The sequence below is a fragment of the Suricata suricatta genome, chromosome 7 (genome assembly GCF_006229205.1).
Source record: "Suricata suricatta isolate VVHF042 chromosome 7, meerkat_22Aug2017_6uvM2_HiC, whole genome shotgun sequence".
Taxonomy (NCBI): Eukaryota; Metazoa; Chordata; class Mammalia; order Carnivora; family Herpestidae; genus Suricata; species Suricata suricatta.
The window spans coordinates 137,891,839-137,918,308 of NC_043706.1; the positions used below are offsets into that span (position 1 = coordinate 137,891,839).

At 51.6% G+C, this 26,470-nt stretch overlaps 1 protein-coding gene across 1 annotated transcript in view; it reads left to right on the forward strand.

Moving 5' to 3' along the window:
- Positions 1-26,470, forward strand: part of IGF2R (insulin like growth factor 2 receptor) — a gene marked incomplete at its 5' end in the record, with an annotated part of 98,190 nt that overhangs the window by 25,373 nt on the left and 46,347 nt on the right. Inside the window, 10 exons of the mRNA XM_029943265.1 lie at positions 3,139-3,260; positions 4,815-4,913; positions 9,196-9,328; positions 12,677-12,806; positions 14,276-14,381; positions 16,872-17,034; positions 17,214-17,388; positions 18,222-18,325; positions 23,785-23,949; positions 26,281-26,421. Of these exons, the coding sequence (XP_029799125.1) occupies positions 3,139-3,260; positions 4,815-4,913; positions 9,196-9,328; positions 12,677-12,806; positions 14,276-14,381; positions 16,872-17,034; positions 17,214-17,388; positions 18,222-18,325; positions 23,785-23,949; positions 26,281-26,421 (1,338 nt within the window). The remainder of the gene's footprint in view (positions 1-3,138; positions 3,261-4,814; positions 4,914-9,195; positions 9,329-12,676; positions 12,807-14,275; positions 14,382-16,871; positions 17,035-17,213; positions 17,389-18,221; positions 18,326-23,784; positions 23,950-26,280; positions 26,422-26,470) is intronic.

Genomic DNA, 26,470 nt, shown 5'->3' on the forward strand with positions numbered 1-26,470 from the left:
TGGCGTGCTGGCCGCGGCCCCGCAGTCCTCGCCCGGCTCTCGTCCGGGGAGGACGGCCAGGCTGGCCGGTTGCCGCGGTTGTCTGCCGCGGTTCGCTGCGGCCTCTCCCCGAATGCCCCGGTTGGCAACCGGTCCCGGCCACCGGGTGGAGTGGGCAGAGGAAGAAGGCGAGGTGGACAGGCGGGTGCGATGCTGATGGGGGCCTGGCGCTTAGGGATGACGGTGCCCAGTGCCGCGGCGGCAGCGGTTGGCTGGATCCCTCCCAGCCCGAAGCCAGGGCCCTCCGCGGTTTCTTTTCAGGGCGGACCCAGCTGTTATGAGGAACCCCCAGGAGCTCTGGGCACAGGGCCGGAAGGGGCCGCTGTGTGGGGGGTCAGGAGGCGCGGGGGAGGGTCTTTAAGGTGGGGGTGGGGTGGGGGCTGTGGCCTATGAGCGCCCCCTTCTGGCCACAGCGTGTGCCGCTTCCTGCGGTCCTTGGCCGCCCTGCTTGTCTCCTGGAGTGCAGCGCTGCAGGGGCGCGTTGAAGCCCCGCCCCGCCTCCTGGCCCTGGACACGCCTGCTGTGGGCGGGGCTCATGGGCGCTGTCCACGGGGCGCTGTCCACGGTCCCGGAGACTCCGTAAGGCTTCTGTGGTCTTTTGGTCGAGGGAAAGGATTTTCAGACAGATTCTGGGAGTTTTAGGAGAGAGAATGAATGAGGCGGACCTTTTCACGGAGGCAGGGAGGCAGTCTGGAGAAAGAACCAATGTACTGTGAGCCTGGTGCCGCGGGGGCAGCTCTGAAACCGCTTCTTCTCTCTCCATGGCCACTTAATTTTGATCCCTCCCCCTCTTCCTCCTTTCTTTTTTTTTCTTTTAAAGATCTCAGATATTTGTATCGAAATGGACCAGTTATAATCCTGAGTTCATGATACGTAGTCATAATTAATCCATGGGCTTGCCTTTTTCTGTTTTTTAATTAGTTGTTTTGGATCATGTCATGAGCCCCATCTCTAACGAAGTCTAGGAATCTGAGAATAACCACTACCTCTGTTTTCCTCACCTCCTTTTATCTTATAGAATTATTATATTATTATATAGTAATAATTAGTCTATATTTGACATTTTCTTCCCTTTGTCTCTTTGTCTTTGCCTCTCAAAGGTCTGTGTGTGTGTGCGTGTGCATGTGTGTGCGTGCGCGTGTGTGGGTGCACAATATTTTTAACTTTATAGGAAGTGTATATCATGCTATATGTAATTTTCTGGGACTTAGAGTGCTAACAGCAATACTACATTTCTAAAGACTGGCCGCATTGTTTGTTATCTTTCACTGTGTTGTGTTCCTACTAACACTTTTGTAATATTGTGTGACTCTTTCCAAGATAAGTTATCCATTGTTCTATTGATGGGCATTTGGGTTGTTTCCACAGTTTTGCTAGTGTGAAAAACAGATGTTCTTTCACGTGGTTCTTGTACGTATATGTGCATGGTTTTCTTTTGTGTATGTACCTAAGAGTTGGGTACGTAGATCACAGGATACACGGATGTTTGGACATGATGTGGTGCCGAAGCAGCGAAGGAGTTGCTAGGCTGTCTTATCCCCAACGTTTGGTGTTTAACTTATGTCATTGGAATGGTAGTAATCAGTATGCCATGTGGACTCAGTACACACTTCCTTGATCACCAGGGGTGTTGCATGTCTCTTCACGTATTTACTGACATGTTTTCTCCCCTTTGATCCTACCTGGTTCATTTTATATTGGGTTATCTATTGCATGTGACCTATTCTATCTCTCTAGAAGCTTTAGAATTTTTTCTTTACGTTTGATATTAAAATTCCCCATGACAAGACTAGGTGTGGGTCTTTCCTTATTGTCTTCTTTTTGTATGTTCTTTCAGCTGGAGGTTATTTTGTTTCATTTTCTAGGATTATAAAAAAAGGTTTTTTTTGATGTGTAAGTGTATATATTTTTGATGTCAGTTCTTTGCCAGTTCTGTGTATCTCCCAGTTTAGAACTTATTTCTGTTTTCCTTAAGCTATTTTTTTTGATGAATGTAAACATTTAAATTTAGTAAGTCAAATATATTGACATTTTAGAGTTAATGCTTTTGGGTCTTAAATATTTTTCTACATGGAGATCTAAAAGATAACTAGGTTTTCTACCAAGATTTCTAAAGTTTGGTGTTTGATGTTTATTTAATTTTTTGAGAGTTGATTTTCATATACGGTGGTAGGTAGGGATCCAATATTTATCTTTTTCCCTTTTTTTCCTGTTCCATTTGTTGAATAGTCTCTTCTTTGCCCTCTGATCTATAACTCTATTATATTTTAAGGTATGATTCACACATACCTGTCTGTGCTCTCTGTCGTAATTTTCTTGTACCAGTTATTAGCATTTCATATGGTATGGACATTTTATTCTGGATTACTATAGTAATATATAGTAATATAGTGATATTAATATAGTAAGACACCTCAGGCAGACTGAGGTGTAATCACCCCACTTGTTGGCCATTCTAAAGAATTTTGAGTTTTGAGGCTGGCATCTGTGTTGAGCATTGGGTTTTCTATGTAAATGATGAATCACTAAATCCACTCCTGAAACCAATGTTACACTACATGTTAACTGACTAGAATTTAAGTAAAAATTTGAAGGGAAAAATTTTTGATTTGATGTGTGATGGGAATTTATTGAAGAACTTGAGCTGTTGAGTTATATATTCTGATTCATGTTTTTGAAGATCCTATTAATCAAGGTGGATGGGGAGGGAGGATGGTGAGGGATGAGGGAGCAAGGGGGGGACTGACCCTCGGCTACTGCCAGAGTGTAGGTGAGGGACGATAGTGGTTTTAGTAGTAGCCACAGTACAGGCGGAGAGATGTGGATGGATTTGAGATGCAGGGAAAACCATTAGAGTTTTCTGACTTAATGTGGTCGATGAGAGAAAGATAGGACTCAGATGTAATGTGTTTGGGTCTTGAACAGCTGGGTGGATGGAGATGCCATTCCTCAGATGGAGAAGTCTGGGGAAGGGACAGCCTTTAAGTTTATGAGCTTTCAGATGAATTATAGTACCACTTTTAATTTGCTTATGCTTGGAAATGGCTTTATGGTCATGAATGTTTTATAGCTTGTTCACGCTCTTTCCTTTCCAAATAGGTGATTCTTCGTCAAAAACTATAACTAGATCTCTTCTGGAATTCAATACAACAGAGACCTGTAAGCAAAACCAAAATCACAAAATCCAGAGTAGCATCACCTTCTTATGTGGGAAAACCTTGGTGAGTCCACACAGAGTCACTTTATAATGTTCGTTTTGTTAAAAATGTTTGCCTGTTGGACATTCTTGCCATAGTGTTATTCCAGGAAGAATAAGTGAGCAAAATTAAAAACGCAAACAGCAACCCCAACCAAAATGCCATCACCATTAAGAACCAATACATAAACAAACCCTAGGCTATAGTTACCGCTTTAAATGAAACTTGACCTACATCCTGTGTGCAACTACAATTCAAGGTGATTAGTGTGTTTAGACTCAAAACACTGTTGAATGTTTACATTGCAGGCATAATTTTTTTCCTAAAACTTTTCATAGCATTTTAATTTGGTAGTTTTTAGGACAACATACTTAGTTTTTTAAGGAAGGTTTTTGTTTTCTCATTTGCATTAAATTGGAGAGACCACCATCTATCTAGGAGAAGCCTTGGCCGGCGGATAATGGCCACTAATAATATGTTTTTGAGTGTTATTAGTATCAAAAGGGGACATGATTGTTTAAAGCATGATGTTTGTTCTTACGCTCTGGATATTGCATATGAGTTTTTGCTTTTAATCTCTAGTATTTAGAAAGGGACTTTCAGTGAATAATTGCTAGCTTTCAGGAGAAGTAATTTATATACAAGGCTTACGAATGTTCTCTAATCAGAGTAAGAACGCAAGCGCTTAGAAAAGTAAGGTTGAGTGAAACTCATGTGGGTACCAGTTTGCTTTAAAGTATCATTTTAGAATTTGGTGCTGTGACTGTTGCATCTTCAGGCCTCTAATGTCTTCTCTGAAGAACTTTAAAAATAGAACTTACATTGTTAATTTTGGACCAGCCTGTCAGTTGCACTGTTGTCTATGTTGAAAGCTTGGAAAAAGATCTGTTTTGCAGTGGTATGAAGTATGGAGGTCTGTGCTACAGAATAAGCTAGCTGCTGCTTTAATTTTAACTAACTTCCTTCAAGAATTCTGTGTTCACCATACGAGAACCAGAATTGGGAAGAACTCCCTAGATTTGCGGGTGGGGGTGTGGCGTTAATTCAGTATCACGTAGCTGCGCTGTAGTTGACCAGTTCGGAGTCCACCTTGGTTTCAGTCTGTTGGGGGTGAGGGGGCTGCCCTTGAGTGTGCGGGTGTCTGAAGCGAGGCTGGTGTGTGAACTTGGTCAGGTCCAGATGGGCCTCTGTCCTCAGCTTACAGGAAGTATGAGGTCACATTTTCTGGCTTTGAGTTTGTTGGCATTTGGTTAAGAGAACATTTGGAGTGTGAGAGTGGAGGGCTCCGAGGATTGCATCCCATGAGTTTACTGTGCTTTGCATAGTTGGGGCAGTAGAACAGTTTTGGACCGATTATACCAAAATTCCAACGTGATTTCACGAAGCTTTTTTCTCATGATTTTTGGGTTTGGGAACTTCTTGATGACCTTGATTAACTAAAACAGTTGTGTGCTCCCTCCTCCCCCTCTTCTTTCTGCTTTTAAATTTTTCATTAGCCTTTACTGTTTCTAACTTTAAGGGGGAGAAAGCCTTACAATATGCAGTACTGTAACTTATTTTTACTTTTTTTAAAAATAGGGAACTCCTGAATTTGTAACTGCAACAGATTGTGTGCACTACTTCGAGTGGAGGACTTCTGCAGCCTGCAGGAAAGACATATTTAAAGCCAAGAAAGAGGTAACAAGGGGACTCAGGGTCATGTGCTTGACGTTCTGGGACCTTTAAGAGTTGACTTATCGGCACAAACCTTTTGGGATGAACATCTTTTCTAGTTCTCAGATTCCATTTGAGCAGAGAGAACCATACGATTTCATTGTTAACATGAGCCGGTGGTTCTTATTTTTAGGGCAAAGCATCTAAAATACCACAGGATAGGATTAGAAATGGACTGGCTCACTGGCTCCTTAGTTGGTCAGTTCTTGGTTTCTGGGGCTGTGCAACTTGGTGACTGCCGTGGTCGAGCGATTCGCTCTCCCCACTGGCCCCTGTCCCCGCTGTGGGGTGGCTTCTGAGTGCTTCCCGAGTCCAGGCCAGGTGGTCCCAGCGCCTCAGTTTCCTGCCAGTTCACCTTGGAGACTCAGACGGCTCCCGTCGCTCCTTCCCCTCTGTCTCTGGTGTTTGCTCAGGTCATTCTTTCTTTTTTTTACTTTTTTTTTTGATGTTTTATTTATTTTTGATACAGAGAGAGACAGAGCATGAGAGGGGGAGGGGCAGAGAGAGAAGGAGACACAGAATCTGAACCAGGCTCCAGGCCCTGAGCTAGCTGTCAGCACAGAGCCTGACGCAGGGCTCGAACCCATGAACATGAGATTTGACCTGAACCGAAGCTGGAGGCTTAACCAACTGAGCCACCCAGGCGCCCCTGCTCAGGTCATTCTTGTCGATTAATGAAGCACCGTCTCCCCAGCCCAGGGACTCCGAAGTTGGCGCGGCCAGAGCAGACAGCACTCCCCTGCCGCTTCTCCTCGCACCATCCCGGCTCAGAAAGTTGGTGTCCTGGGCTCACCTAGACCATAGCCTTCGTCATTATCAGTCTCACGTCTCTCTGATAGTTGTGTGTTCCGAAGGATTGGCTTCGCAGACTCTCTCAGGTTCTGGGAACCGACAGATGAGGGGCAATTCGTGATTTTCCACGATGGCCTAAGACATGCCATTTAAGGAGGGTGAAGAGAGAGGGTTCTTTTTTAAAGGTAAAGCCAAATTCAGTTATAAAGAATAAATTATCAGTGGTCTCTCAAATATAACAGTCTTTAAAGAAAAGACAGTTCGATAGGACAGCAGGAGAGGCAAAATGTCGCGTCTCACGAAAGAGCATAAGGAATACTCATCCAGAGAGCAGTTTCCGGTGGGGGAGGAATGAATGCCTAAGAGAATGACACTGGCGTGTCTTAGAATTAAACCTTGAATTCTAACGCTTAGGTCAAGCTCCTTGCCACACACATTGGTGAATGGTGGGGAAAGCATCTCAGGGCCGCAGTCACGTGCCTCCTGCTCTCTTGTGGGGCCTCAGACCTCCCAGGCCCCTCGGGTGCCCTCTGGGGCTCTGGTCTCCCAGCCCATATTCCCAGTGTCACCGGTGCCTCCTCTTACCTCGCCTGGCTGAGCTGACACTTGTGTCTCCCTCCACCTGGGGGAAAACCCCTTCTCAAAATAAATACATAAATAGCAGTTGTGTTGTAGATCAGAAGTCACAGGCTACAGATCCTGGACCAGATCCTGCCCCCTGGCCCGTGTTTGTGCAGCCCCGGAACTAACAACGGATTTTACATTTTTATAGGATTGTAAAAAAGAAAGCAAAGAACAACAACAGAGACCTATGTGACTTACAAAGCTTAAAATAACGTGCTGTGTTGCTCTTTATAGGAAGTTGAGTGGCCCCTGCTCTGAATTAGGTCTTGGTATGTGAAGGGAGAGGGAGAGCCCTATTTTTTTCACCAAACGGTGACATTTCATTTCTCTTGGAAGCCAAGCACGAGGTGCGCGAGCCCTGTGCGCTGTGGCCTCAGCGATCCTCTCTTTAGGTCTGGTTGGCAGCCAGCGCTTTATTCATTCACTTTTCATTTATTGAGGGCCTGTCTTGCACCAAGAAGTAGGAATTTCATTAAATTTTGAAAAGGTTCTTGCTTTTCAGAGAACCCATAGACCTATGGTGTGGAGGGCCACACCACGGGTTCATCCTGCCGTGGGTACAGGTAAACTGAGGCAGGAAGCCGCCTAAAAGCAGTGCCGCCACTGTTAGCACATCGTAATCAAGTGGATTTCCTCTTCTCTGTTTTTGGTAAGACTTGATTCCACCTTACAAGCTATGGTATCACTTCAAAATCTGGTCAGCGCTTCATGTAAACCCCCCAACCAACCAGATGTGGTTTTTGCATTTCGTGTCTGCTGTCAGTGTGGCCTTGGCAGATTTAGAATCATTTGGCGGGCAGACGTCAACGTGGCCCCCGACACTGGCTTTACGCACCGGCGGTACAATGCTTGTCTAGTGGATTCTGGTTGGTTTTTTTTGTTTGTTTTTTTTTTTTTGGTAAAGATAATAATTTCTTTAAAATGTCATGGGTGTACGTCCCCTGACCGTGGCCCTCTCGAGAACACGGGAAACTTAGAACTGGCCTGCTCGCGTTCTTACCAGAGTTACATAAATACAGCTAATATACGTACAGCGCTAACAAGGTTGATTCATTGTGTGGGGTTGGAAGCTGGCAAACAACCTCCTTCCCGGCGGCTACATTCCTGCTCTTATGAATGTCTCCATTGCTCCGCTCCACGGAGCAGGAAGTGGGGAGGACTTTCCCCAGGAGCCCTCGCTGTTTTTCCGATGCACGCTCCAGTTCTGTGGGGCGCTGTGCTAGGCGTGTCTTCTGTTCCTTCCGGGAGTAGCGAGCCGGCCAGAACTGCCTTGAACCGGCTGTCTGTGGACCTCGTTTCCTGGAATCTCTCGAGCCTTTTGGTGAAACGGAGCTAGTTTGGAACTACGAGTTCTTTCACACGTGGCGCTGACTTTCCTTGCGACTGTGTGCACCGTTCATTCACAGGCTTCCCTTCTGTAGCTAGAGAGGGGCTCCCTGCCTCCCACGCCCACCCACCAGCCAGAGGAGGACAGGCTTTCAATTTGCAGAATTCTGGACGGCATGGTCACTCTCTCGCTGCAGCCTGGTCACTGTCTGCAGCAGTACCTTTCACTCTGGCTGCTTTTGTGCAGGATGCAGTGTGCGCCTTGGTGTCTGGCCTTCTGGCCCTGCTGCTGGCTTTGTGTGCCTGTGTCCCCCAAGCGGAGGCCCCGGCCCCCTTAGTCATCAGAGGGGCCGCCGACCGTGGGTGTGGCCGTTGGAAGAGTTTGCTTCTGAGGTCTGGTTGAAGGGAGTTCACGTGTCCCCCGGGGTGGTTTGATTTGATCCATTAGATCTCTGCGAATCTCTGAGAACAGGACTGGGGAAAAGGGTCAGTAGGTCAGAGCACTCCTGTGGGTTTGGTAGCATCTTTCCAAGAACAACTTTTTAGCTAAGTAGCAAGAAGTTAATTTTTGTTATATAGATCTGCTTGTGAATAGTTTCAGTCTTTTTTCCAATTTTAGGAAAACCATCCTTTGAAAGCAATGTAGCAGATTACTGTGAAATGATCGCTGAGGGGTTCCTGGGTGGTTCCATTGGTTGAGTATCCGACTTTGGCTCAGGTCATGATCCTGCGGTTCATGAGTTCTAGGCCTGCGCCAGGCTCGCTGCTGTCAGCTCGGAGCCTGCTTCAGATTCTGTGTCTCCCTCTTCTTCTGCCTCTCTCTCTCTCTCCCTCCTCCCCCCTCAAAAACAAATACACATTAAAAAAATGATTGCCAAGAATGTGAATTTTTGGGTATCCCTTGGCAGGGCGATTGAATGGGCATTTCCATAAAGACATGGCGGTACACGGTGTTGATGGGATGAACAGAGCATGTTTTATTCTTGGGTGCATCTCTGGGTTTGAGTGCTTTGCCTTCAGAAATAGGTGGACCTTGTAAAGCACATGGTCTTCCAGTGGGTTCCTTGAAATTTTAAAAATAAGGAGACGTTAGTCCATAGAGATGAGAGAAAGGTCCTAAGTTAGGCCCATTGCGCAGGGCTACAGCAGTGACAGAGTCCCTGTCTTCAGGGCACTTACGCTCTCGTGGGAGAAAGCTGACCAGGTGGCACTTGGCAGTGCCCGGAAGTACACATTAGCGCTGTGAAGGAAAAGGACGTGGGGGTGGTTCCAGCAGTGTGCTGCCGGGCAAGGGCAGTAGCTAGGGGAGGATGGTGGCGCTAAATACAGGGCAGCCGAAGCTCTTGTCGACCTTTGCTTTGTTTCTGTCGTCACCGGGGGCCCTCTCGGCCTGATAGACCCTGAGCAGCGAAGATGAGTGTTACATGACGCTGGCCAGAGGCCCCACCCGGCCAGTAGCGCAAGAGCATGTGTGTCGAAGACCGTTTCTCTTCCTCTCTTCTAGGTGCCGTGCTATGTTTTTGATGGAGAGTTCAAGAAGCACGATTTAAATCCACTGATCAAGATTAGCGGAGGCTACTTGGTGGATGACTCTGACCCGGACACTTCTCTGTTCATCAACGTCTGTAGAGACATAGGTAGGTTCAGGGGCAGTGGTGGGAAGGATTTCTTAGAAGGCTTCAGTGTCTGTGCCTTTCTGCCATTATTCCTAGCTCGAATCTCCACGTCACTGCGTAGGCCCCCTGAGGAAGCCAGGAAGATGTTCTCTGTGCACAACCTCACCCCTGGGCTCGCAGTCAGTTCTGATCCCGTCGCAGATTTTATCCGGACTGTTGGTCCATCCCAGTGTGTTCTCTGTGCCAGACACGTTGGTTCCAGGGTTCTCCCATAACTGACTTCCAGAGAGACGTGGGGAGAACGGATAGGGTGGGTGTGCTGCAGTTGGTGAGTCAGCCCTCCTGGGAGGGCTGTGGGGAGGAGGGTCTCTCACCAGCTCTGCGGACCTCTGCCTGTCGGCTGTGTGTTGCAGGCTGGGCGAAGGGGAGAGAAGGAGGGTCAAGTGACCTTGGGAACTTGGTTGTGACACCAGCTTCTTGCCGGGCTCTCTCCAACAGGTGCCAGTAGCAGTGTGAGAAGCTGGGGTATCTTTGTTCAGTTAACTGAAGGCTGTAAATGGTCTTCATCTAAATGGAGCTTAGGAACTTTTGCTAATAAACCTTTGTTCTGGCTGCAGTTTCTAACCCCAGCTCTGCGCGTTCTGCAGGGCCGAGGAGTTTTCGTCCCGAAGGCCGAGGAGTGTCTCTGCCATGCACGCGGCGGCCGTGTCCCCGGTAAATCGTGCTGGTGACCAGCTAACAAAAGAGATCATTTTTAGTGTTTTCTTTAAGTTCCTGTTTCTCACATAGCATGTGGGACTTTGGCCTTAGAGAAGTTTGGGGGAAAATGGTTCTTTTTAATTTTCAAAAAATGTTTTAAGTTTATTTATTTTGAGAGAGAGAACACATGCATTAGTGGTGGAGGGGCAGAGACAGGAGGAGAGAGAGACTTTCAAGCAGGCTCCATGCTGTCAGCACAGAGCCAGATGCGGGACTCGATCCCACAAACTGTGAGATGCTGACCTGAGCCGAAACCAAGAGTCTTACACTTAACTTCACTGAGCCACCCAGGCGTCCCTGAGTTCAGAAAAAATTTTAAAAAGAAACTCTGAATGTGAGGGGGTGTCTGGGTGGTAGGTTTGTGAGTTTACAGTTATTCTTTGAATTGTACAAATAACGTTATATACCATTTTGATTTTTTTCAAGTTTGTTTATTTTGAAAGAGGGTGAGGGAGGGGGGGGAGGAGCAAAGAGGAGAGGGGGAGAGAGAGAATTCAGCACTGTCAGCAGAGAGCCCGATGCAAAGGCTTGACCTCACAAACCACAAGATCATGACCTGAGCCAAAATTAAAGAGTTGGACGCTTAACTGACTGAGCCTCCCAGGTGCCCCACCATTTTGATAATTTTCAAACAGTTTTAAAAAGTGAGTATATCATATACATGGTTCACTAAATGTGACTAGCGGTAGTTTTAGATTTTTGTGTGTGTCAGGCTCTTTACGTCATTCTTTTGTTCTCCAAGGACAGCTTTTAATGTTTTTTTAGAAAAAGCAGACAGAGTCTTTGTCTTAAATGGGTCTGTAACTCAAATTTGATTTTAAAGCTGAAAAGTCTTAGAGATGATTGAATTCTGAAATAATATGCCCTCTTAGCTTCGAAAACGTTTAGATTCCTGGTCTTTTTATTATTTTGAGGATTCTCTGAATTCAGTGGAGATATTCTTATAAAAATCTTTGTTTCATTAAAAAAATTTTTTTAGATTATAATTATTTTTTATATTTATTTTTTGGGAGAGGGCACGCAGGGGGGTGCAGAGAGAGGGGGACAGAAAATCCTGAAGTGGGCTTTCTGCTGACAGGTTGACAGCACAGAGCCCAATGTGGGGCTCAAACTCCTAAACCAGGAGATCGAGACCTGAGCCAAAGTTGGACACTCAGCCAACTGAGCAACCCAGGTGCCCCAAGTTTTATTTTATTTTATTTTTGTAAAGTAGGCTCCTCGCTGGCCATGGAGCCCAATGTGGGGCTTGAACTCATGACCCTGATATCAAGACCTGAGCTGAGATCAAGAGTTGGACACTTAACTAATTGAGTCACCCAGGCACCCTGAAAGTTTTTCTTCTTTTTGATTTCTGGCAGTTTGAATTGACCGTCAAGGACTTTGAGTCACAGTAATTTTTTAAATCTAAAATTTAAAAATTAAAAAAAAATTCGATTTACCAGTTACTGCCCAGACACCGTCCATCCCCAGGAAGTGGCCTCAAACTTTGTTTGACGGTGGCCCGAAAACCTCATGAGCAGCTGTGGTGTTGTCGCCACCGTGTGCCTGACCCCGCACACCCCGGCCACCTGCCTCCCATCCTGCCTTCAGGATGCCAGTGGGTCTGCCGACGCGGGGCGGGCAGGGAGCCTGCGGCACCACGGGGCCCCGGTGTGGACTAAAAGCGTCCCCTTGCCACGTTTCACGGTCTAGCCTAATGATACACATACCTTTTCATCATCAGGCGCCACCTCCTGTCCCAACTGGAGAAAAAAGGGCAGCCGTCCGTCTCTGATGAGTCAGGCTTTAGTGAAAGACCAGGCTGGGCCTTGTTTACTGCTTCATGGGGGAGAGACTTTTTGAACCCCTGTCCCGTGCTGGGCACTGAGTCCCAGCCCTGGATGGGGCTTATCAGGTGGCTCGTGCCAGGCAAGCCTGTAAACCCGATGCCAGGTGAGGTGCCCGCAGTGGTGAACGTACAGCGGTGGGATGGGATCGGGCAGCCATGGTGGCCACTGAGGCCCGAGCAGTGTTCCCGGTACATCAGGGCATTCTTTCCTTTAATGCTCCCCAGACCTGCGGGAGAGGTCCCGGCAGTCAGACAGTTGTGCGATTGGAGCAGACTTACAGAGACAGCGAGACAGATTTGAACCCAGAACTGCCTGTAGGTTCTTTCCACGAATGTCCTCACCTTCCTGCTGATCCATGGAGTGCCTGCACTTGCTGGGTGGTGCGTGGCTTGGCGGAGGGGATGATGCTGAAGCTGGTGGGTCTTCGGGAAAGGAGGAGGGTGCGTTCCTTCTGTACAGATCGCACGGCAGTCCCTATTTCTTGGGCACCTCTTCCCTGCCAGGTGCAGTGCGAGCTCCTTCCCTGCTCTTCCGACAGCCGTGCAGGGCGGGAGACGCCGTTCTCACTCCACGCGTCCAGAGCAGTCACTGGCGCGCCCACATCTCCGGGTGGGGTTTGGTCCTAGCTCTGTTTTGTTTCCAGATGTCTACGTTGTGTTACTTCGGGGACTTTCCAAAATTTGATAAATTTTTTTTTTAAAGGGACTCTGTGCCTCAGGTTAAGCGTGATTACCGGGCCTGGTGCACAGCCTTGTTCAGCGTCCTTTGTGGTGTTTTACAGACTCCCTACGGGACTTGAGTCCACAGCTGCGTGGCTGCCCCCCTGGCGCCGCCGCCTGCCTGGTGAGGGGGGAGCAGACGTTTGACGTCGGCCAGCCCAAGGAGGGCTTGAAGCTCGTGAGCAGGGACAGGTGAGCGTGCTCTTGGGGCCCGTCACCCCCAGCAGGTGCCTGCAGGATCGCTGCCTCGCGCAGGCTCCTCAAGTCCCCGGACGTCGCTGTATGTCACGTAGGCGGGTTTGCTTGCTGATTTTCGGATCCTGTGTCTTTACGGCCATTGAACACGTGTATCACGATGCAGCCCACACCCATCCATGTATTCCGTTCATGAGACAGCTCCTGCCTTAACGTGTGTTCCGATATTCTGGTGTTTTCCGTGTCACGTCACTCGGGAAGTTGGTTTTGGGCCCACAATCCTCGTTCCCTAGAGGGGTGGTTTCTCGTGTCCTTGAAGCAGGCAGAGCTTGCTTCCTGACTGGGACAGGAAGGCTCCGGGGGCCTTTGCTAGATGCCTCGTCATGGCCGTTCTGGCGTGGAGCCGGCGGTGCGTCGGGGCGGGTGCTTCTGTCCACAGCGGACACTGGAGCCTGGCCTAACTCGAAGAACGTTCGGAAGTTTCCGTACGTGTGTCTGTTCAGGTTTGCCAGGGCTCCCGTGACGGAGGGCCAGCGGCTGGCTTCAGCCACAGATACCCGTTTCCTGTCAGGTCTGGAGGCTGCGAGCCCGAGGTGCAGGGAGGCCTGGTTTCTTCTGAGACCTCTCTCCCTGACGTGTAGACAGTCTGTGTCGTCAGCGAGTCATTCCCCTTTGTGTCCGTGGCCTGGTCTCTCCGTCTGAGACCGACAGCAGGTGTGTCTGGCCATCTCCTCACGTCCCCCGTGGCCTCATCTTCACTCCGTCACCCTGTCATTAAATGCAGTCGCATGCCAAGGCTTCAGCGTATGATTTTAGAGGGACACAGCTCAGCCCGCCCCATCGTCCTAAGCGACAAGCGGGTGATGCCTCATGTGGGACGGGGGACTGTGCAGAACGTGGGCATCGAGTGAAAGTGGGGGCTCTCTGGAGAAGAGGAGGGAGGTCACCTGTTTTGGGGTGCTCCACGCCCGTCACTCCGGGAGTCGCGGGCACATCCTGTGGGGAGGCCGGCACACAGCCCTGTGGCCCAGGCTCACCCGGTAGCGGCAGGACAGGGCGGCCGGGACGCTTGGCCCTCTCCGGATTAGAGGAGAGACCTCGGCTGGCTCTCACCAGCTGCTGTGCCGCCTGTGGACAAAGACACGCCGGCCGCTCGGCTGTTTGTTTTGTTTTCTCGGGCCGTTTATAGTCCTCTCTTGTTTGTCTTACTCAGGCGGCTTTTCTCAGTATTTAAATTTACATGTCATGGTCATTTTATTTATTTTTAAGAAGAGAATAGCATCCACGGAAGTTTACTTAAGTAGAACAGTGTTTTAGGATGGAGATTGGAGTTATTTCGCACTACGGCTTCCTTGATATTTTAGTGTTCCCCGCCGCCGCCCGCCCCAGAGGAGCGTGCTGAATGCTCAGGGAAGCAGATTAATTCATGCTTTTACAACCCTCTTTTCTGAATGTGTGTCTTTCAGGCTTGTCCTGAGTTACGCGAAAGAAGACGCCAGGGTGCTAGACTTCTGTGATGGTCACAGCCCGGCAGTGACAATCACGTTTGTCTGCCCGTCGGAGCGCAGAGAGGTGAGTGGCTGACCTCAGGGGGGCTTCCCAGCAGCAGGGGCCGGCTGAGCGAGCACTTCTCGGGCCGGGCCAGGGCGGTGGGTCTGGGGGCAGGAGACGGTGAGCCGTGAAAAGGTGCGTTGGTGGAATGTCCGGGAAGACGGGCTTCCAAGGACAGACTCTCCTGCATGTGCCAGGCTCTCAGCGACAGCCGCTCAGCGTTCGCTGTTTCTCGACAACCTGGGCGGCGGGGGGGGGGGGGGGGGGGGCGGCTCTGCGTATGTCGATGTGGGATGGCGTGTCAACGTAGGGGGCGTCTTGCTCTAGTTTGTGTTCCATGATTTTAAGTGGTTCGCGGAGAGAGTTTTTAAAAATTAGCTTTGTAACGCTGATGGGAACGAGTATTTGAAAAGCCATATGCATAGTCTCAAACCTGTGATTTCTTGGCTGTTATTTGTTAGGCTGAGACCAGGTAAAAATAGCGAATTGGTTTACAGAAACATAGCTAAGACATGAGAACAGATGCTGTGCAGGCCAGAGGCTGGAGTGTCAGGCGTCCTGGGGTAGGAGAAGCGTGGCCAGAAGGAAGGTCTTACTCCTCGGGCGTGGAGGGGAGCGCTCCCCCCTCCTCCCCCACTCACAGGCGCTGGCCCCATCCTCCGGGCCTCAGTTCCGGCACAGTTGTAAACTCCTCGAAGGTAGGGCCTGTGTCTGCTTGTCCCTGGGCCCGTGCCCGGCAGTGTGCACGCGTCCGCTGTTGTTCAAGTGTCCTGGCAGGTGCGGGGGGCTGGTGGAAGGGAGGTAGCCCCTGGGGAGGAAGGGTAGGGCCTTCCTCTCATTTATTTCTGTCTCCTCGTAACAGAATGAAGGGGGAGGAGCTGAATTCTTTGGTGAGGGAAACGTGCTCCCCCTGCCCCACAGACGAACATGGAATTTGGTCTGGTTTCGGGCTGGCAGCCGGCCCATTTTGTGTGGGGGAGATATGGAGACAAAAGTGGAGTCCGGGCCAGCTTTCCATTTGGTGTCCCCAGACTTCCAGGGCCACGTGGTGTCAGCTTAGTACAGACTGGACTACCCGGCAGCCAACGCTAGTTCTGGAGGTGAACGCTGGGAAGTATTTACGTATGCTTCCCTTTTGAGGTGAAATCGTTAAAGCCCGATGAGACATTCCAAGCTGGTAGGGAGCTTCGTGTTTCCCTTTCCTGCTGGTACTTTCCGTGGGAAGTCGCTTTTTCTGCCATAACGAAGGGCATCGGGAGTGTCCCTCCTTTGTTCTCTGTGGGGTACAAGGCATTTCATGGCATTAGGAAAGGAGGCTCGTTTGTTATTAATGGAGGGAGAGTCCATTTCCAGCACAGAGCTGGACACCTTTGCATTTGAAGGTTTCTAAGTGTTTACACAGGCTCGTGGAATGTGCCTAGGAGCTGGACTTTTAGTAAATGTTCACCCTGTCATATGGATCTTTTGGGAAAAAAAAGCTTTACTGAGTTTACATAGCGTGAAATTCACCTATTTCAAGGACAGCGTAACAGCTCTTAGCATTGAACAGAACTGTGCAGTCTCTGGCACAGTGGGCTGTGAGGGTGTCGCTGGCACCCTGGGTCACAGCCTGGGGCCCGGAGCGCCCAGTCCCCGTTCCTCCCCCAGCCCCGGCAACTGCTAGTCGGCCTTCTGTCTCGGTGGGTTGGCCCTCTCTGCGCCTGTCCGACGTGTGGACCTTGTGCGCTGGGGCCTTTGCGTCCATCTTCGTTCACTTAGCCCTCAGCACCCTGTCGTGAATGGCCAGGTTCTCCAGACCTAGAGGTCGAAGCCTCGATTTTGAGTCAGACCGACAGAACTGGACTCACAGCTGCCCACAGCTGGTGAAGTTGTGACCTGTGTGTGTGGCCCCGGCCTTCCGTGGGGTGCCTGGCACGCGGCAGGTGCTTGGGGAACGGTCGTGGGGTGGCGATGCCTGGAAGGAGCACAGGGTCCTTCCCCATCACACCAGAGACCAGCGGCTGAGCTTACGCTCGGGAGAGCAGTCCCCGGCCTGCCACGTGGCAGAGTTCTGGGTCGGGGGATGCGATGCCCTGGGAGCTGATTTGAGTTCAGGTGAGGTGTGCCCGAGTCTTTGACAGCCTGAGGGAAGGGCTTACGGATTGGTCTGCCCAGGCCTGAGGGAAGGGCTTATGGATTGGTCTGCCCAGACACACACGTGCACGGTGATTTCCACTCAAGCCGGGGGCCCGTCTGGCCAGCTCCTTTAAGCTCCGGTTGAGAGTAGGGAACGGACCGCGTGCCTTCGCCAGTCACGGCTGCCTGTGGAGGCCGCAGCTGTCAGGTGACCTTGGGTTCAGGGTGGGCACGGTGGCTGAACCTTGAGCGTGGCTCTGAAAGGGACAAGAAGGGTCTCAAGTAGAGTTGTTCTTCACCAAAAGAAGAATATAACGTACCTTTGGGTGTTTCCAAAGCATAGAAAATGGACCTGTAAAAATGTTAATCTTGTTCCTTTGGAACCGTTCCTGATAGGGCACCATCCCGAAGCTCACAGCAAAATCCAATTGCCGCTACGAAGTCGAGTGGGTCACTGAGTATGCGTGCCACAGAGATTATCTGGAAAGTAGAACGTGTTCTCTGAGCAGCGAGCAGCATGACATCACCGTCGACCTCCAGCCACTCAGACAGGATAGAGGTGAGGACTCTCCGAAGAGAAGCGGGGGGTGGGGGGCCCGTGAGCCGAGGGGCTGGGGTGGCCTCCACCGCCGGGGTGAGTGTGTGAGGCGGGGGGCAGGCCTGCCTCAGGGAACGCCCCCACTTTCTAGCACCTGCACATGTAACAGCGTCTCTCCTGCCCTCGTCCCCTTTCCTTAGCTTTACCTTCCTCTTACTACACTTCTGACGGAAAGGAATATATGTTCTACTTGAACGTCTGTGGAGAAATCGACTTGCCTTTCTGTACGAAGAAAGACGCTGCCGTTTGCCAAGTGAAAAAGTCCGCACCCAGTCAAGTCAAAGTAGCGGGAAAATACCAGAATCAGACCCTCCGGTGTGTAAACAGCCTTCACGTCATTTTCGAGTGCATTGCGTCTCTCGTGAAACCTGGCTGTCTCACCTCATCTCCTTCCTCCCTCCTTTTTTCCTTAAACTACACGTGGGCCCGTTTAGCCAGCGTTCTTTCCCGTTTGACTTAGGAGAACCGCCATTGTCAGTAGCCCTCGCTTTCCAATAAGGCCATTTCTGTTAACGCGGTTTGATTTAGCATCTGCTCTTTGTAAGGAACCAGCCTGTCGGAAAGGCATTTGATCAGGTTACCGTTGCTCTGGCCTTTGCATTTTACAATGCAGGTTTCTAAGGAGTTCTGATTTTTCTCTGGCAGTTCGAGAGTCTGAAATGCTGTTAGCAGTGCATAAAAGTCTGAAACAACTAAGACAACGCATGCAGCACCATTCCCGTGGCCCTTAACTTGGTAGTCCCCGTCACGAATGCGTTCGTGAGAACGCAGCTCTCTGCAAGGAAGTGTGGTCGAGGGTCCACCAGGTGAAGCCGCCTCGTGGCAGTTGCTAGACAAACTGTGTGCTGCTTTTCTTGGGCCTTACTTGTGTTGTACGGAATCCAGAGCGAGCGGGGAAGGGATTTCGTGCTCACAGCAAAGCCTTCAGCGCCTTCTCCCAGCCAGCTAGTGCTTTGCCGTAAGAGATGGGCCCATACATTTGGAACTCATTTCCTTAGAGGTTTTCCCCGGCTAGCCGGAGCGCGGGCTGTTGCGTGTCAGGCCTGATTTGTTGATGGCGTTCAGAAGGCTTCATGCAGAGACGTGCAACAGTTCAGGTTTCTCTCTTGGTCCGACCAGACCTGTGTGTGTTTATCGCAAACATCTAGGTACTCGGATGGAGACCTCACCTTGATATATTTTGGGGGTGACGAGTGCAGCTCCGGTTTCCAGCGGATGACCGTCATAAACTTTGAGTGCAATAAAACTGCAGGTGAGTGCTGGCAGTGGGCGTGGGGTGGGGCGGGGGTGGGGGGAGGGTCGTCCCTGCTCTTTGTAGTGCTGGGGACACATGTGTTCCCGGGAGCCACGTGCTGGCCACCTCTGGTCCCCAGACTGGGGTTTTTTGTTGTAGCGGGCAGGAGTACCCCTTCCACGCCACCCCGCCAGCGACACACACATCCTGTTTCCATTTTCCGCTGCTCTCTGTTTGTTTTGGGAATGGGCCCAGCACAGGGCTTGCTGGGAAGGTATTTCTGTCCTGCATTCTGGCTCACGCCGGAGCGTGTGCAGGTCCAGTGGGGTGGTTTTGCTCTTGGCCCCCGTGCGGGTGGGGGTGATCCCAGAGGACTCTTCTCTTGGGAATTAAGCTTCAAGATGACCCTTTCTGCAAATAGTGGCTCTGCAGTGGAGGCTGGGTGTGGGGATCGCAAGAGGTCACAGGGCGAGTTTAGACAGAATGTGGTTTTTCTGAGCAGTTCCGATGAGCTTCTTGAAGTCACAGTGGCACTGGCATTTCAGAAAGCAGTGCTGCTATGTGTATGTTAAAAAATTTTTTTAGTATTATTTTTTATTTTTAATAAATGTTTATTTTTGAGAGAGAGCAAGAGAGAGCCCACTCTTAGGCTGGGGAGGGGCAGAGAGGGGAACGGAGGATCTGAAACGGGCTCCGTGCTGATGGCGCCAAGCCCGATGCAGGGCCCGAGCTCACTAACTGCTAGGTTATGACCCGAGCTGAAGTCAGATGGTAAACCGAGTGACCCACCCATGCACCCCAAAAAACGTTTTTATTTTTGAGAGAGGGAGAGAGAGAGCGAGCTAGCGAGCATGCACAAGGGAGGGGCAGAGAGAAAAGGAGACAGAGGATCCAAGGCATGCTCTGACGTGGGGCTTGAACTCACAGACCATGAGATTATGACCGGAGCTGAAGTCAAGATGCTTGACTAGACTGAGCCACTGAGGCGCCCCTCTACTGTCCATATCTCGGCGATCTTGGGCATGGCTTGCATCCGTAGAGACGTGAGGGGATGCCGTCCCCATGGGAGAGTCGTCCTGTCCATTGACCCCCGAGCTGTGACCCCCGGTGTGCGGGCAGGCCGAGCCCCCCTTCTGCTCCCCCAGGTCTGGAGCTGGCCTGATCCCAGTCGGCGGTGTAGCCGCAGAACCTCGAGAGGCTGCTCCGCCCCAAGGGTCTCTCTGGCTCTCTGTTCTGTTTGTTTTGTGTGTTTCTGTGGCAGAGTTCTGACCGTTGGTCACGAGGCAGGTCCCTATGTGGCTCAGCAGGGGCTCTGGAAGGGGCAGCTGCGTCCCCACGTAGGCCGTGCTCTTGCAGGGATGGTGCGGGAGGTCAGGGAGGCTGTGATTGGCACCACACTCTCTCACGCCGCCTCGGGTGCAGGCGGAGAGGGAGCCCGGGGTAGAGCAAGATGGGAAGGCTTCAAATCACGGTGCCACCCGCGTTCCCTTCGCAGTGAGCTCTGCTGTTTTCCTGCGCACCTTCGTCTTGCCTGGAAGTCTCTCTTTGCCGGCCCTTTTGATAACTCCCACATTCAAGTGGGTTTGTTCAACACATGTTTTGTCCTTATCATTTGCCTAGACCCCGTGAGGCCTCCGGTACCGTGATGGCCACACGCTTGCCAGGCCTTGAGGCCGGAAGGGCAGCGGGAGCGAGCACGGTGCCTGTGTGGCAGGCAGCATAGGCTGGACCGAGGCTGCGGGCTCACCCTGCACCCGGGACTTCGTCAGGAGCGACCTGGGGCGCAGGCAGCTGTGAGCATCAGGGCAGTTAGGGAAAGGGGGTGCTGCCTGTTGAGCCCCGCAGGGTGCATAGGAGGGGTCATCCAGGCGCAGAAGTAGGATGGTCGTGGGACAGAGGGAGAGGGAACAGCTCATGCAGAGGCCCGGGTGTGAGCAGGTATGAGCAGGTCAGAGCTGCCCACTCAGAACGCAGCTACAGACAGACAGTCCCAGAAAGGAGAGTGAGAAACTCATTATGTCCTGCAGAGGACTTAGGTTTTCTCTGGAGGTCAGCGTGGAGTGCCAAGGACTGGAGGTTGGGGGAGGACGAGCCTGGTTTGGGTGTGGCCTGTGTGTGCATCTCTCATGTGGTTTGGATACCCCACTGCCCTCCCCAGATTTCCAGCTTTCTTCCATAATCTTTTCCTCTTCCAAGCCTTTTGGACATGTCTCTGACGTCCAGTCCTTCTTACTCTGTGTCCCAGGGCTTGGAAACGCACCCTGTTTGAGACTCAGTGTCCCCAGGCCTGCAGGCTGTGGGGCGCTCGCCCTCCCCTGCTGGCTGACTCCTGTGGTCCCAGCCTCCTTCCGACCTTGTTCTGTTCTGGGCTTTTTATAAATGACTTGGCTGAGTTCTTTGCGTGCGCGCTGATCTCATTTCGGCATGCTAGGAGGGTAGGGCAGTGATCTCAAAAGATCCCAGCAGGTGAGGAGGCTGTTGGGAAGGGCATGAAGTCTGGAGCCGCCGGGCAGGACGTGTGCCAGGCCCAGCGCCCCAGGAGCGGGGCTAGAGGAGAACGCTAACGGCCGTCTTCTCCGCTTCTATCCTCTTCACTTCCAAACGTGCACGTAGAAAGAACATTGTAATGAAAACTCATACACCCACCGCTTTTTATTGAATGGTTGCTAATATTTTGCTTTGTATGGTTCTAAGGGACCCTAACGTGGCACCTGCCACCATCCCTTCGAGTGACCTCAGAGCCTTTGTCAGACCAGACAATCGACAGAGACGCCCTGATGCCCAAAACCCCATGTCTCACGAGGCTGTGTTGGTTTAGGCGAGTGGCAGGAAGACCAGACGGCGGGCAGGTGGGGGAGGGGGAAAGCTAGACGTTTTGTGAGGGGTTCTGACTCTGTTCTCATGCCAGAGTTGGGTTATAAAGTATTTGCTGTTCCTTCCAGCTCTGTGATTCAGTATTTCAGACTGTGGAGCAGACGGCATTACTGTATAGCTATTTCATCGTTGCTTTGTTTGAATTTAAATGTACAGTTTTCTGAGAAACACTCCTTGGTGGATTTTATTTGGACAAATAAATGTACTGTTGTTTTTGCTCATGAATGGGTGTTAATTGCTTATGTAATATGATGTGGTTTATAGCTTACCTAGGACCTCCAGGAACTATTTATGCTCATGAGTCTAGGGTTTATACAGTTTTAAGACTCAAAGCTGCATAAATGTGTTGTTTTAACTTGTGTGTGTGTGTGTGTGTGTGTGTGTGTACACACACAATCTTTTATTTTAGTAACTTACATCTAGTTTGCTGCGGTGTGATCTTTATCCGTGATCTTATCAGATAAGGACGTGAAATCTTTTTTTTTTTTTTTTTAAAGAGCGAGATGGAGGAATGGCTGATACAGAGCTGCTCACAAATTTAACTGACTCTTTACAGAAGAGGTTTGTTTTCTTTAGTTCAGTGCAGGTCATTGGAGGGGCTGGGGGTGGGGCTGTGCTCCACGTGGCCATCTTGTCTCTCCCTTCTGGTTCTGGCTGTCCTACGCTTGGCCTCGGGGGACCCGGCAGAATGGGAACAGCATTTTTTATGGGCCAGAACGAAGTGGTGTGGCCTGACCCCAGAAGCGAGGAGGCTGGGAGGTGTAGCTTAGTTGTGCCCCTAGAAGGAAAGTTAAGAATAGGTAGCCTTGTCCTTAGGATGGTGTGATGTGAAACTGTGCTGCAGGCAGAGGACAGCCTGGCTCCACCGGAGAAATCCGCTTTCCCTAGAGCTGGGGGGCCGCAGGTTACTATTCTTTTGAAGCCCACTGAGTAATTGATGAGAACAAAGGTACAATGCACACTCATGGTTTAAAACCAGCTTGCTCTCATTATCAGTAAGTTTCGGATGCAGAACCGGCCCCGGAGCAGGGATGGATCGTGGAGAGCCATTCCTGGTCTCATTTAATGACTTGTAAACTCAACCTGGTAAAAGAGAAACGTGGCAAATACTTGAAGCTTGTGGGAAACACGGATCTTTTCCAGATAGTGAAATATGAGTCCCGTAGGAGTAAGCTGTGCGTCAGTCCTGTGTGTGGGGTGAGGGGGCAGATAGGTTCCCGGCTGGGTGGGCAGTGCAGCGGAGGTAGGGCACAGGGTGCCGACCAGAGGGGGCGGGCTCCCTGTCCAAAGGGAAGCCGGGCGTGCTGCTGCTCCAGAAGAGTGGCTTCAAGTATGTGCTTTTAAAAGAAAAGAAAAGAATAAAACCCACAGGAGTGTAGGGAAGTATTGCCTTGTGGTTATGCTTATGAGCCTGGCTCTGGGGCCAGACTGTCTGGGATTGAATCCTGGCTCTTCTGCTTTCTAGCTATGAAACCACCGGCAAATTACATAGCCCCCCTTAACCTGTAGAAACGAGGCTACGACTGAACCTGTGCCCTGAGGCGTTAGGATTAAATATGACAGCGTGTGTATCAGGCACTTACCCCGCAGGCTGGTTTCTGCAGCCCACCCCCAGCAGCACTTAGATGCTCAGTGCCTGGCTCAGATTGTGCTGGGTTGCTCCTGCTGGTATTATAATGATAACGTTTACAGCATTAAAGATTTAAGAGAAATTGCAATCAAAACATGATTTGTTCTTGGTACAAAATATTATTTCCCTTTCCTTTAGAACATCGTGCACTTCAGGGCAGCAAACCTCAAGAAAGGCACGTCATGTAGGAGGTCCAGGGGAAGATTATTAATCCATCAAGGGGTGGAAAGCAGGGCTGTGTGCCAGCGGTCCACCGGCCCAGAAAAGCGAGGGGATGGCATTTCTAGTAAGGGGAAAATTACCAGAGTTCACCGAATCCCAGGCTACGTAGCTCAGGGAAGCAACCCCTGGAGAGCTGGCTTCCAGACTGGAGCCGAGCTGGTGGGGCTCCCTGGAGCGGCAGGGAGCAGAGTGCCAGTTAAGGGAGGGTGGTGGAGGCCCACGCATGTGACGGGGGCCTCAGGGCCGATGATGCCAGGGCGTCTGGAGGCCTGCCTCTGTGCTCTGAGGCCGCGTAGGCCTCGCACACTTCCATGGGGGCAGTTGTCCATGGTGACTCTTTCCTTTCAGTTTAGAGCTGGATCGCAGGGAGCTCACCTTGCCTAAAATCGCATCAAAAGCCCCTGTGCTCGTGGAGCCCAGAGGATGTTCACGAGCCTGTTGGGGGGCCGACCACAGCGTGCGCAGCAAGCCCTGCCCTCCTGGTCCTCGTTAGCACCCCTTTCCTGTGCTTGGTGAATATGTTGTAAACAGCCTTATGGCCCACTGACACCATCTTACCAAAATGGAGGGGACACAGGCCTACCTGGAGGGGTTGATGAGTGAAACTCCAGAGACACCTCTCAGTGCCTCTGATGTCTGGGCTTTGGGGACTCGGGTTTAACCGCCCAGCTGGCACTGCTGTCCTGGTGGCTGCCATCCCTAGGTTTTGGTCACATCACTGAGTGGGTTTTTTTCCATCTCCGACGCACAGGTAATGACGGGAAAGGAGCTCCAGTCTTCACTGGAGAGGTGGACTGCACCTACTTCTTCACGTGGGACACCAAGTATGCCTGTGTGAAGGAGAAGGAGGACCTCCTCTGCAGTGTCACCGAGGACAAAAAGCGCTACGACCTGTCGGCGCTGGCTCGGCACTCAGGTAGGTTTCCCGTGCGCCGTGGAGGCCGGCCGCGTGCTGGTGGGAGCGTGCTCTCGTCTCTTTCCCCGAGAATGCATTCGGAGGGGCTCTTACCGTTTTTCCTAACGGTCACCTTATTGTTGCCTGGCCGCCTCCCCCTTCTCGCGCAGTGGTAGCAGTTGTCACACTGGATGAATGATGAGGCAGACGATCTCAGTTCGAGGTTGGCGTTGGTCTTCTAGTTGGGAGAGTGAGTTCTAACTGCCAAGGGGCAGGCCTTGAGCTTTGTGATTAGAAAGATTTTTATTTTAGATCTCGATTCTTGTTGCTGAGTAGGTAGCTGTTGAAAGTTGTCTGTGCCTGGCGCTGGGTGTAAACGCAGCGTGGTGGGCCTCTCCTAGCGGATCCACGTGTCGAGTCACCGTGCTGTGTGTGCAGAGTGAGTTCAGGGCTCTGTGTCAGTTACATTGCTGTGAAAAAAAAGCAGAACTTAGTGCCTTCAAGTAGGCAGTGTTTCCACCTTGCAGCTGGACTTTCGGGCCCTGGGGATTGCACAGCCCTGTGAACCTGGTGGGGCTGGGGTCAGATGCACTTTGTGCTTTCCTGTCTCTGAGGTGAGGTCAGCAATCTGCATCCACCCTCAGATGCTCTCGTGAGGGGTGCAGAGGCCTCGAATGCCATGTCTCTTGCCCCATCAGTGTGACGAGCTTTGTCACCGAGGCCTGGCGTCAATCTAAAGACCAGCCACTGTGGGTATACGAGTCTGCTCAGCAGGTGGCGTTGAGTGTTGGCCACATGGCAGGTGCCAGACAGGGTCCTGGGGTCACAGGAGCAAGCCTGGTGAATGTGACCCCTGCCCCAGGCCTATGAACTTCCTAGAGGGCCAGCAGATTGAGGGCTAAGAACGGAGGTTCCCATCAGGGAGACTGAATGCAGTCGGGACATTTTTAGCGTTACCCTTTTTAGCAGCCCTGGAATTGGGTATCCGTGGAGCGAACGGCATAGAGATAATACTTAATGTAGACAGAACGGCCTGCCCGAAGTCACAGATTCGCCTGTGTGGGAGGAGCGATGACTCGTGTGCTCTGAGTCCCCGTCTGGCGTGGACAGCATCACATGAGAAGAAGGACTTCCTCTCTTATGGAGTGCCGGAGAGCCGCTCTCTGAACACGAGCCGTCTGTAAGCGTTCAGTGGTGCGCTGCCGCGGAGGCAGATGCTCTCTGTGCGTTTGTAGCTCGGCCTCCTTTGGGCTGGGAAGGGTGCCACGGGGAGGCTCTGGCGCCGTGTGTTGGTGAAGAGACGGGCTTTGTGCGGTGGGGAGCGAGCGTCCCGCGTGTGTACGTGAGCGATTGGCCCGCCTCCGCGGGCCTCACGGGGGTGACGCCGGACTGAGTGCTGCCGTGAGACCCCTTTGTCCAGCCGTGTTGTGGCCTGCAGGACACACGGGCTCGAGGCCTGCGAGGGCCGCACAGACACGCACACAGTCCCCCAGCGTGTGCCCACGCACGGGCTCTGCCGGGACTCGGGTTCTTCTGCAGGGACCGCACGGACCCTGAGGATTGCCTCCTTCCCTGAACTCCTTCGTGCCAGCTCCAAACCGTCCCCCCGTCTTCCAGCTGCCAGCCCACACGCTCCCTGTGTCCTTGTCCTCATTGGGGTTTGTGTGGCCATCTGTGGGTTCTCCTGGGTACATAGTGCTTCAGAGTAACTGTTCTTTCCGATGGGGGGCGGGGCTCCCCCTGGGAACCCTAGAGTCCGAACACCCGTCACATGCATCTCTCCTTCATTCCTTCGGAGTCTGTTCTGGGGACGCCTTCTGTTGTGGTCTTGCTCTTAGTGACCTTCGTGCCGTCTGATCCTGCTCGTGCAGGACCACATCACGGGCTGTGTGAGCTCGGGGACCGCCACGTCCTGTGATCTTCCAGAAACCAAGCATGCCCCATGCCCGGTCTGCTGGTGTGGCCGGTTTCTTTACCCTTCCTGGGGGCAGAGGAGGGCACGTTACCAGTGGTGTGGCACTCTGCCTTCCGAGGCCCAGGTTGCTGTGGTTTGCTGCTCCGTTCCTGATTTCACACTCTGTGCCGGCTTCTGTGGAGCCTGCTCTCCTGGGGAGGCCTCGGGGCTTTGTTCCCGCCACATTAAGTGAGAAGCCAGAGAATCTCAGTGAATCTCTGTGCTTTCTGTCTGCCCTCGTCCAGAATCCTGAGTGCCTGAGGTCTCGTGACCGCATGCCTGGTGAGCTTTGGGCCTTTTGGGCCTTTTCCTTTGGCTTAATCGCCATTTATAGTGTGACTCACAGAAATAATCATTGCCTTAGGCTAAAAGCAGATTTTTTTTTTTTTTAATCACAGAACCAGAACAGAATTGGGAAGCCGTGGATGGCAGCCAGAGGGGAACGGAAAAGAAGCACTTCTTCATTAACATCTGCCACAGAGTGCTGCAGGAGGGCCAGGCCAGAGGCTGTCCTGAGGACGCGGCCGTGTGCGCTGTGGGTGAGTGTGCCCGGGGCGGAGGGCGTGGGCCGTGTGCTGTGTGGGCGAG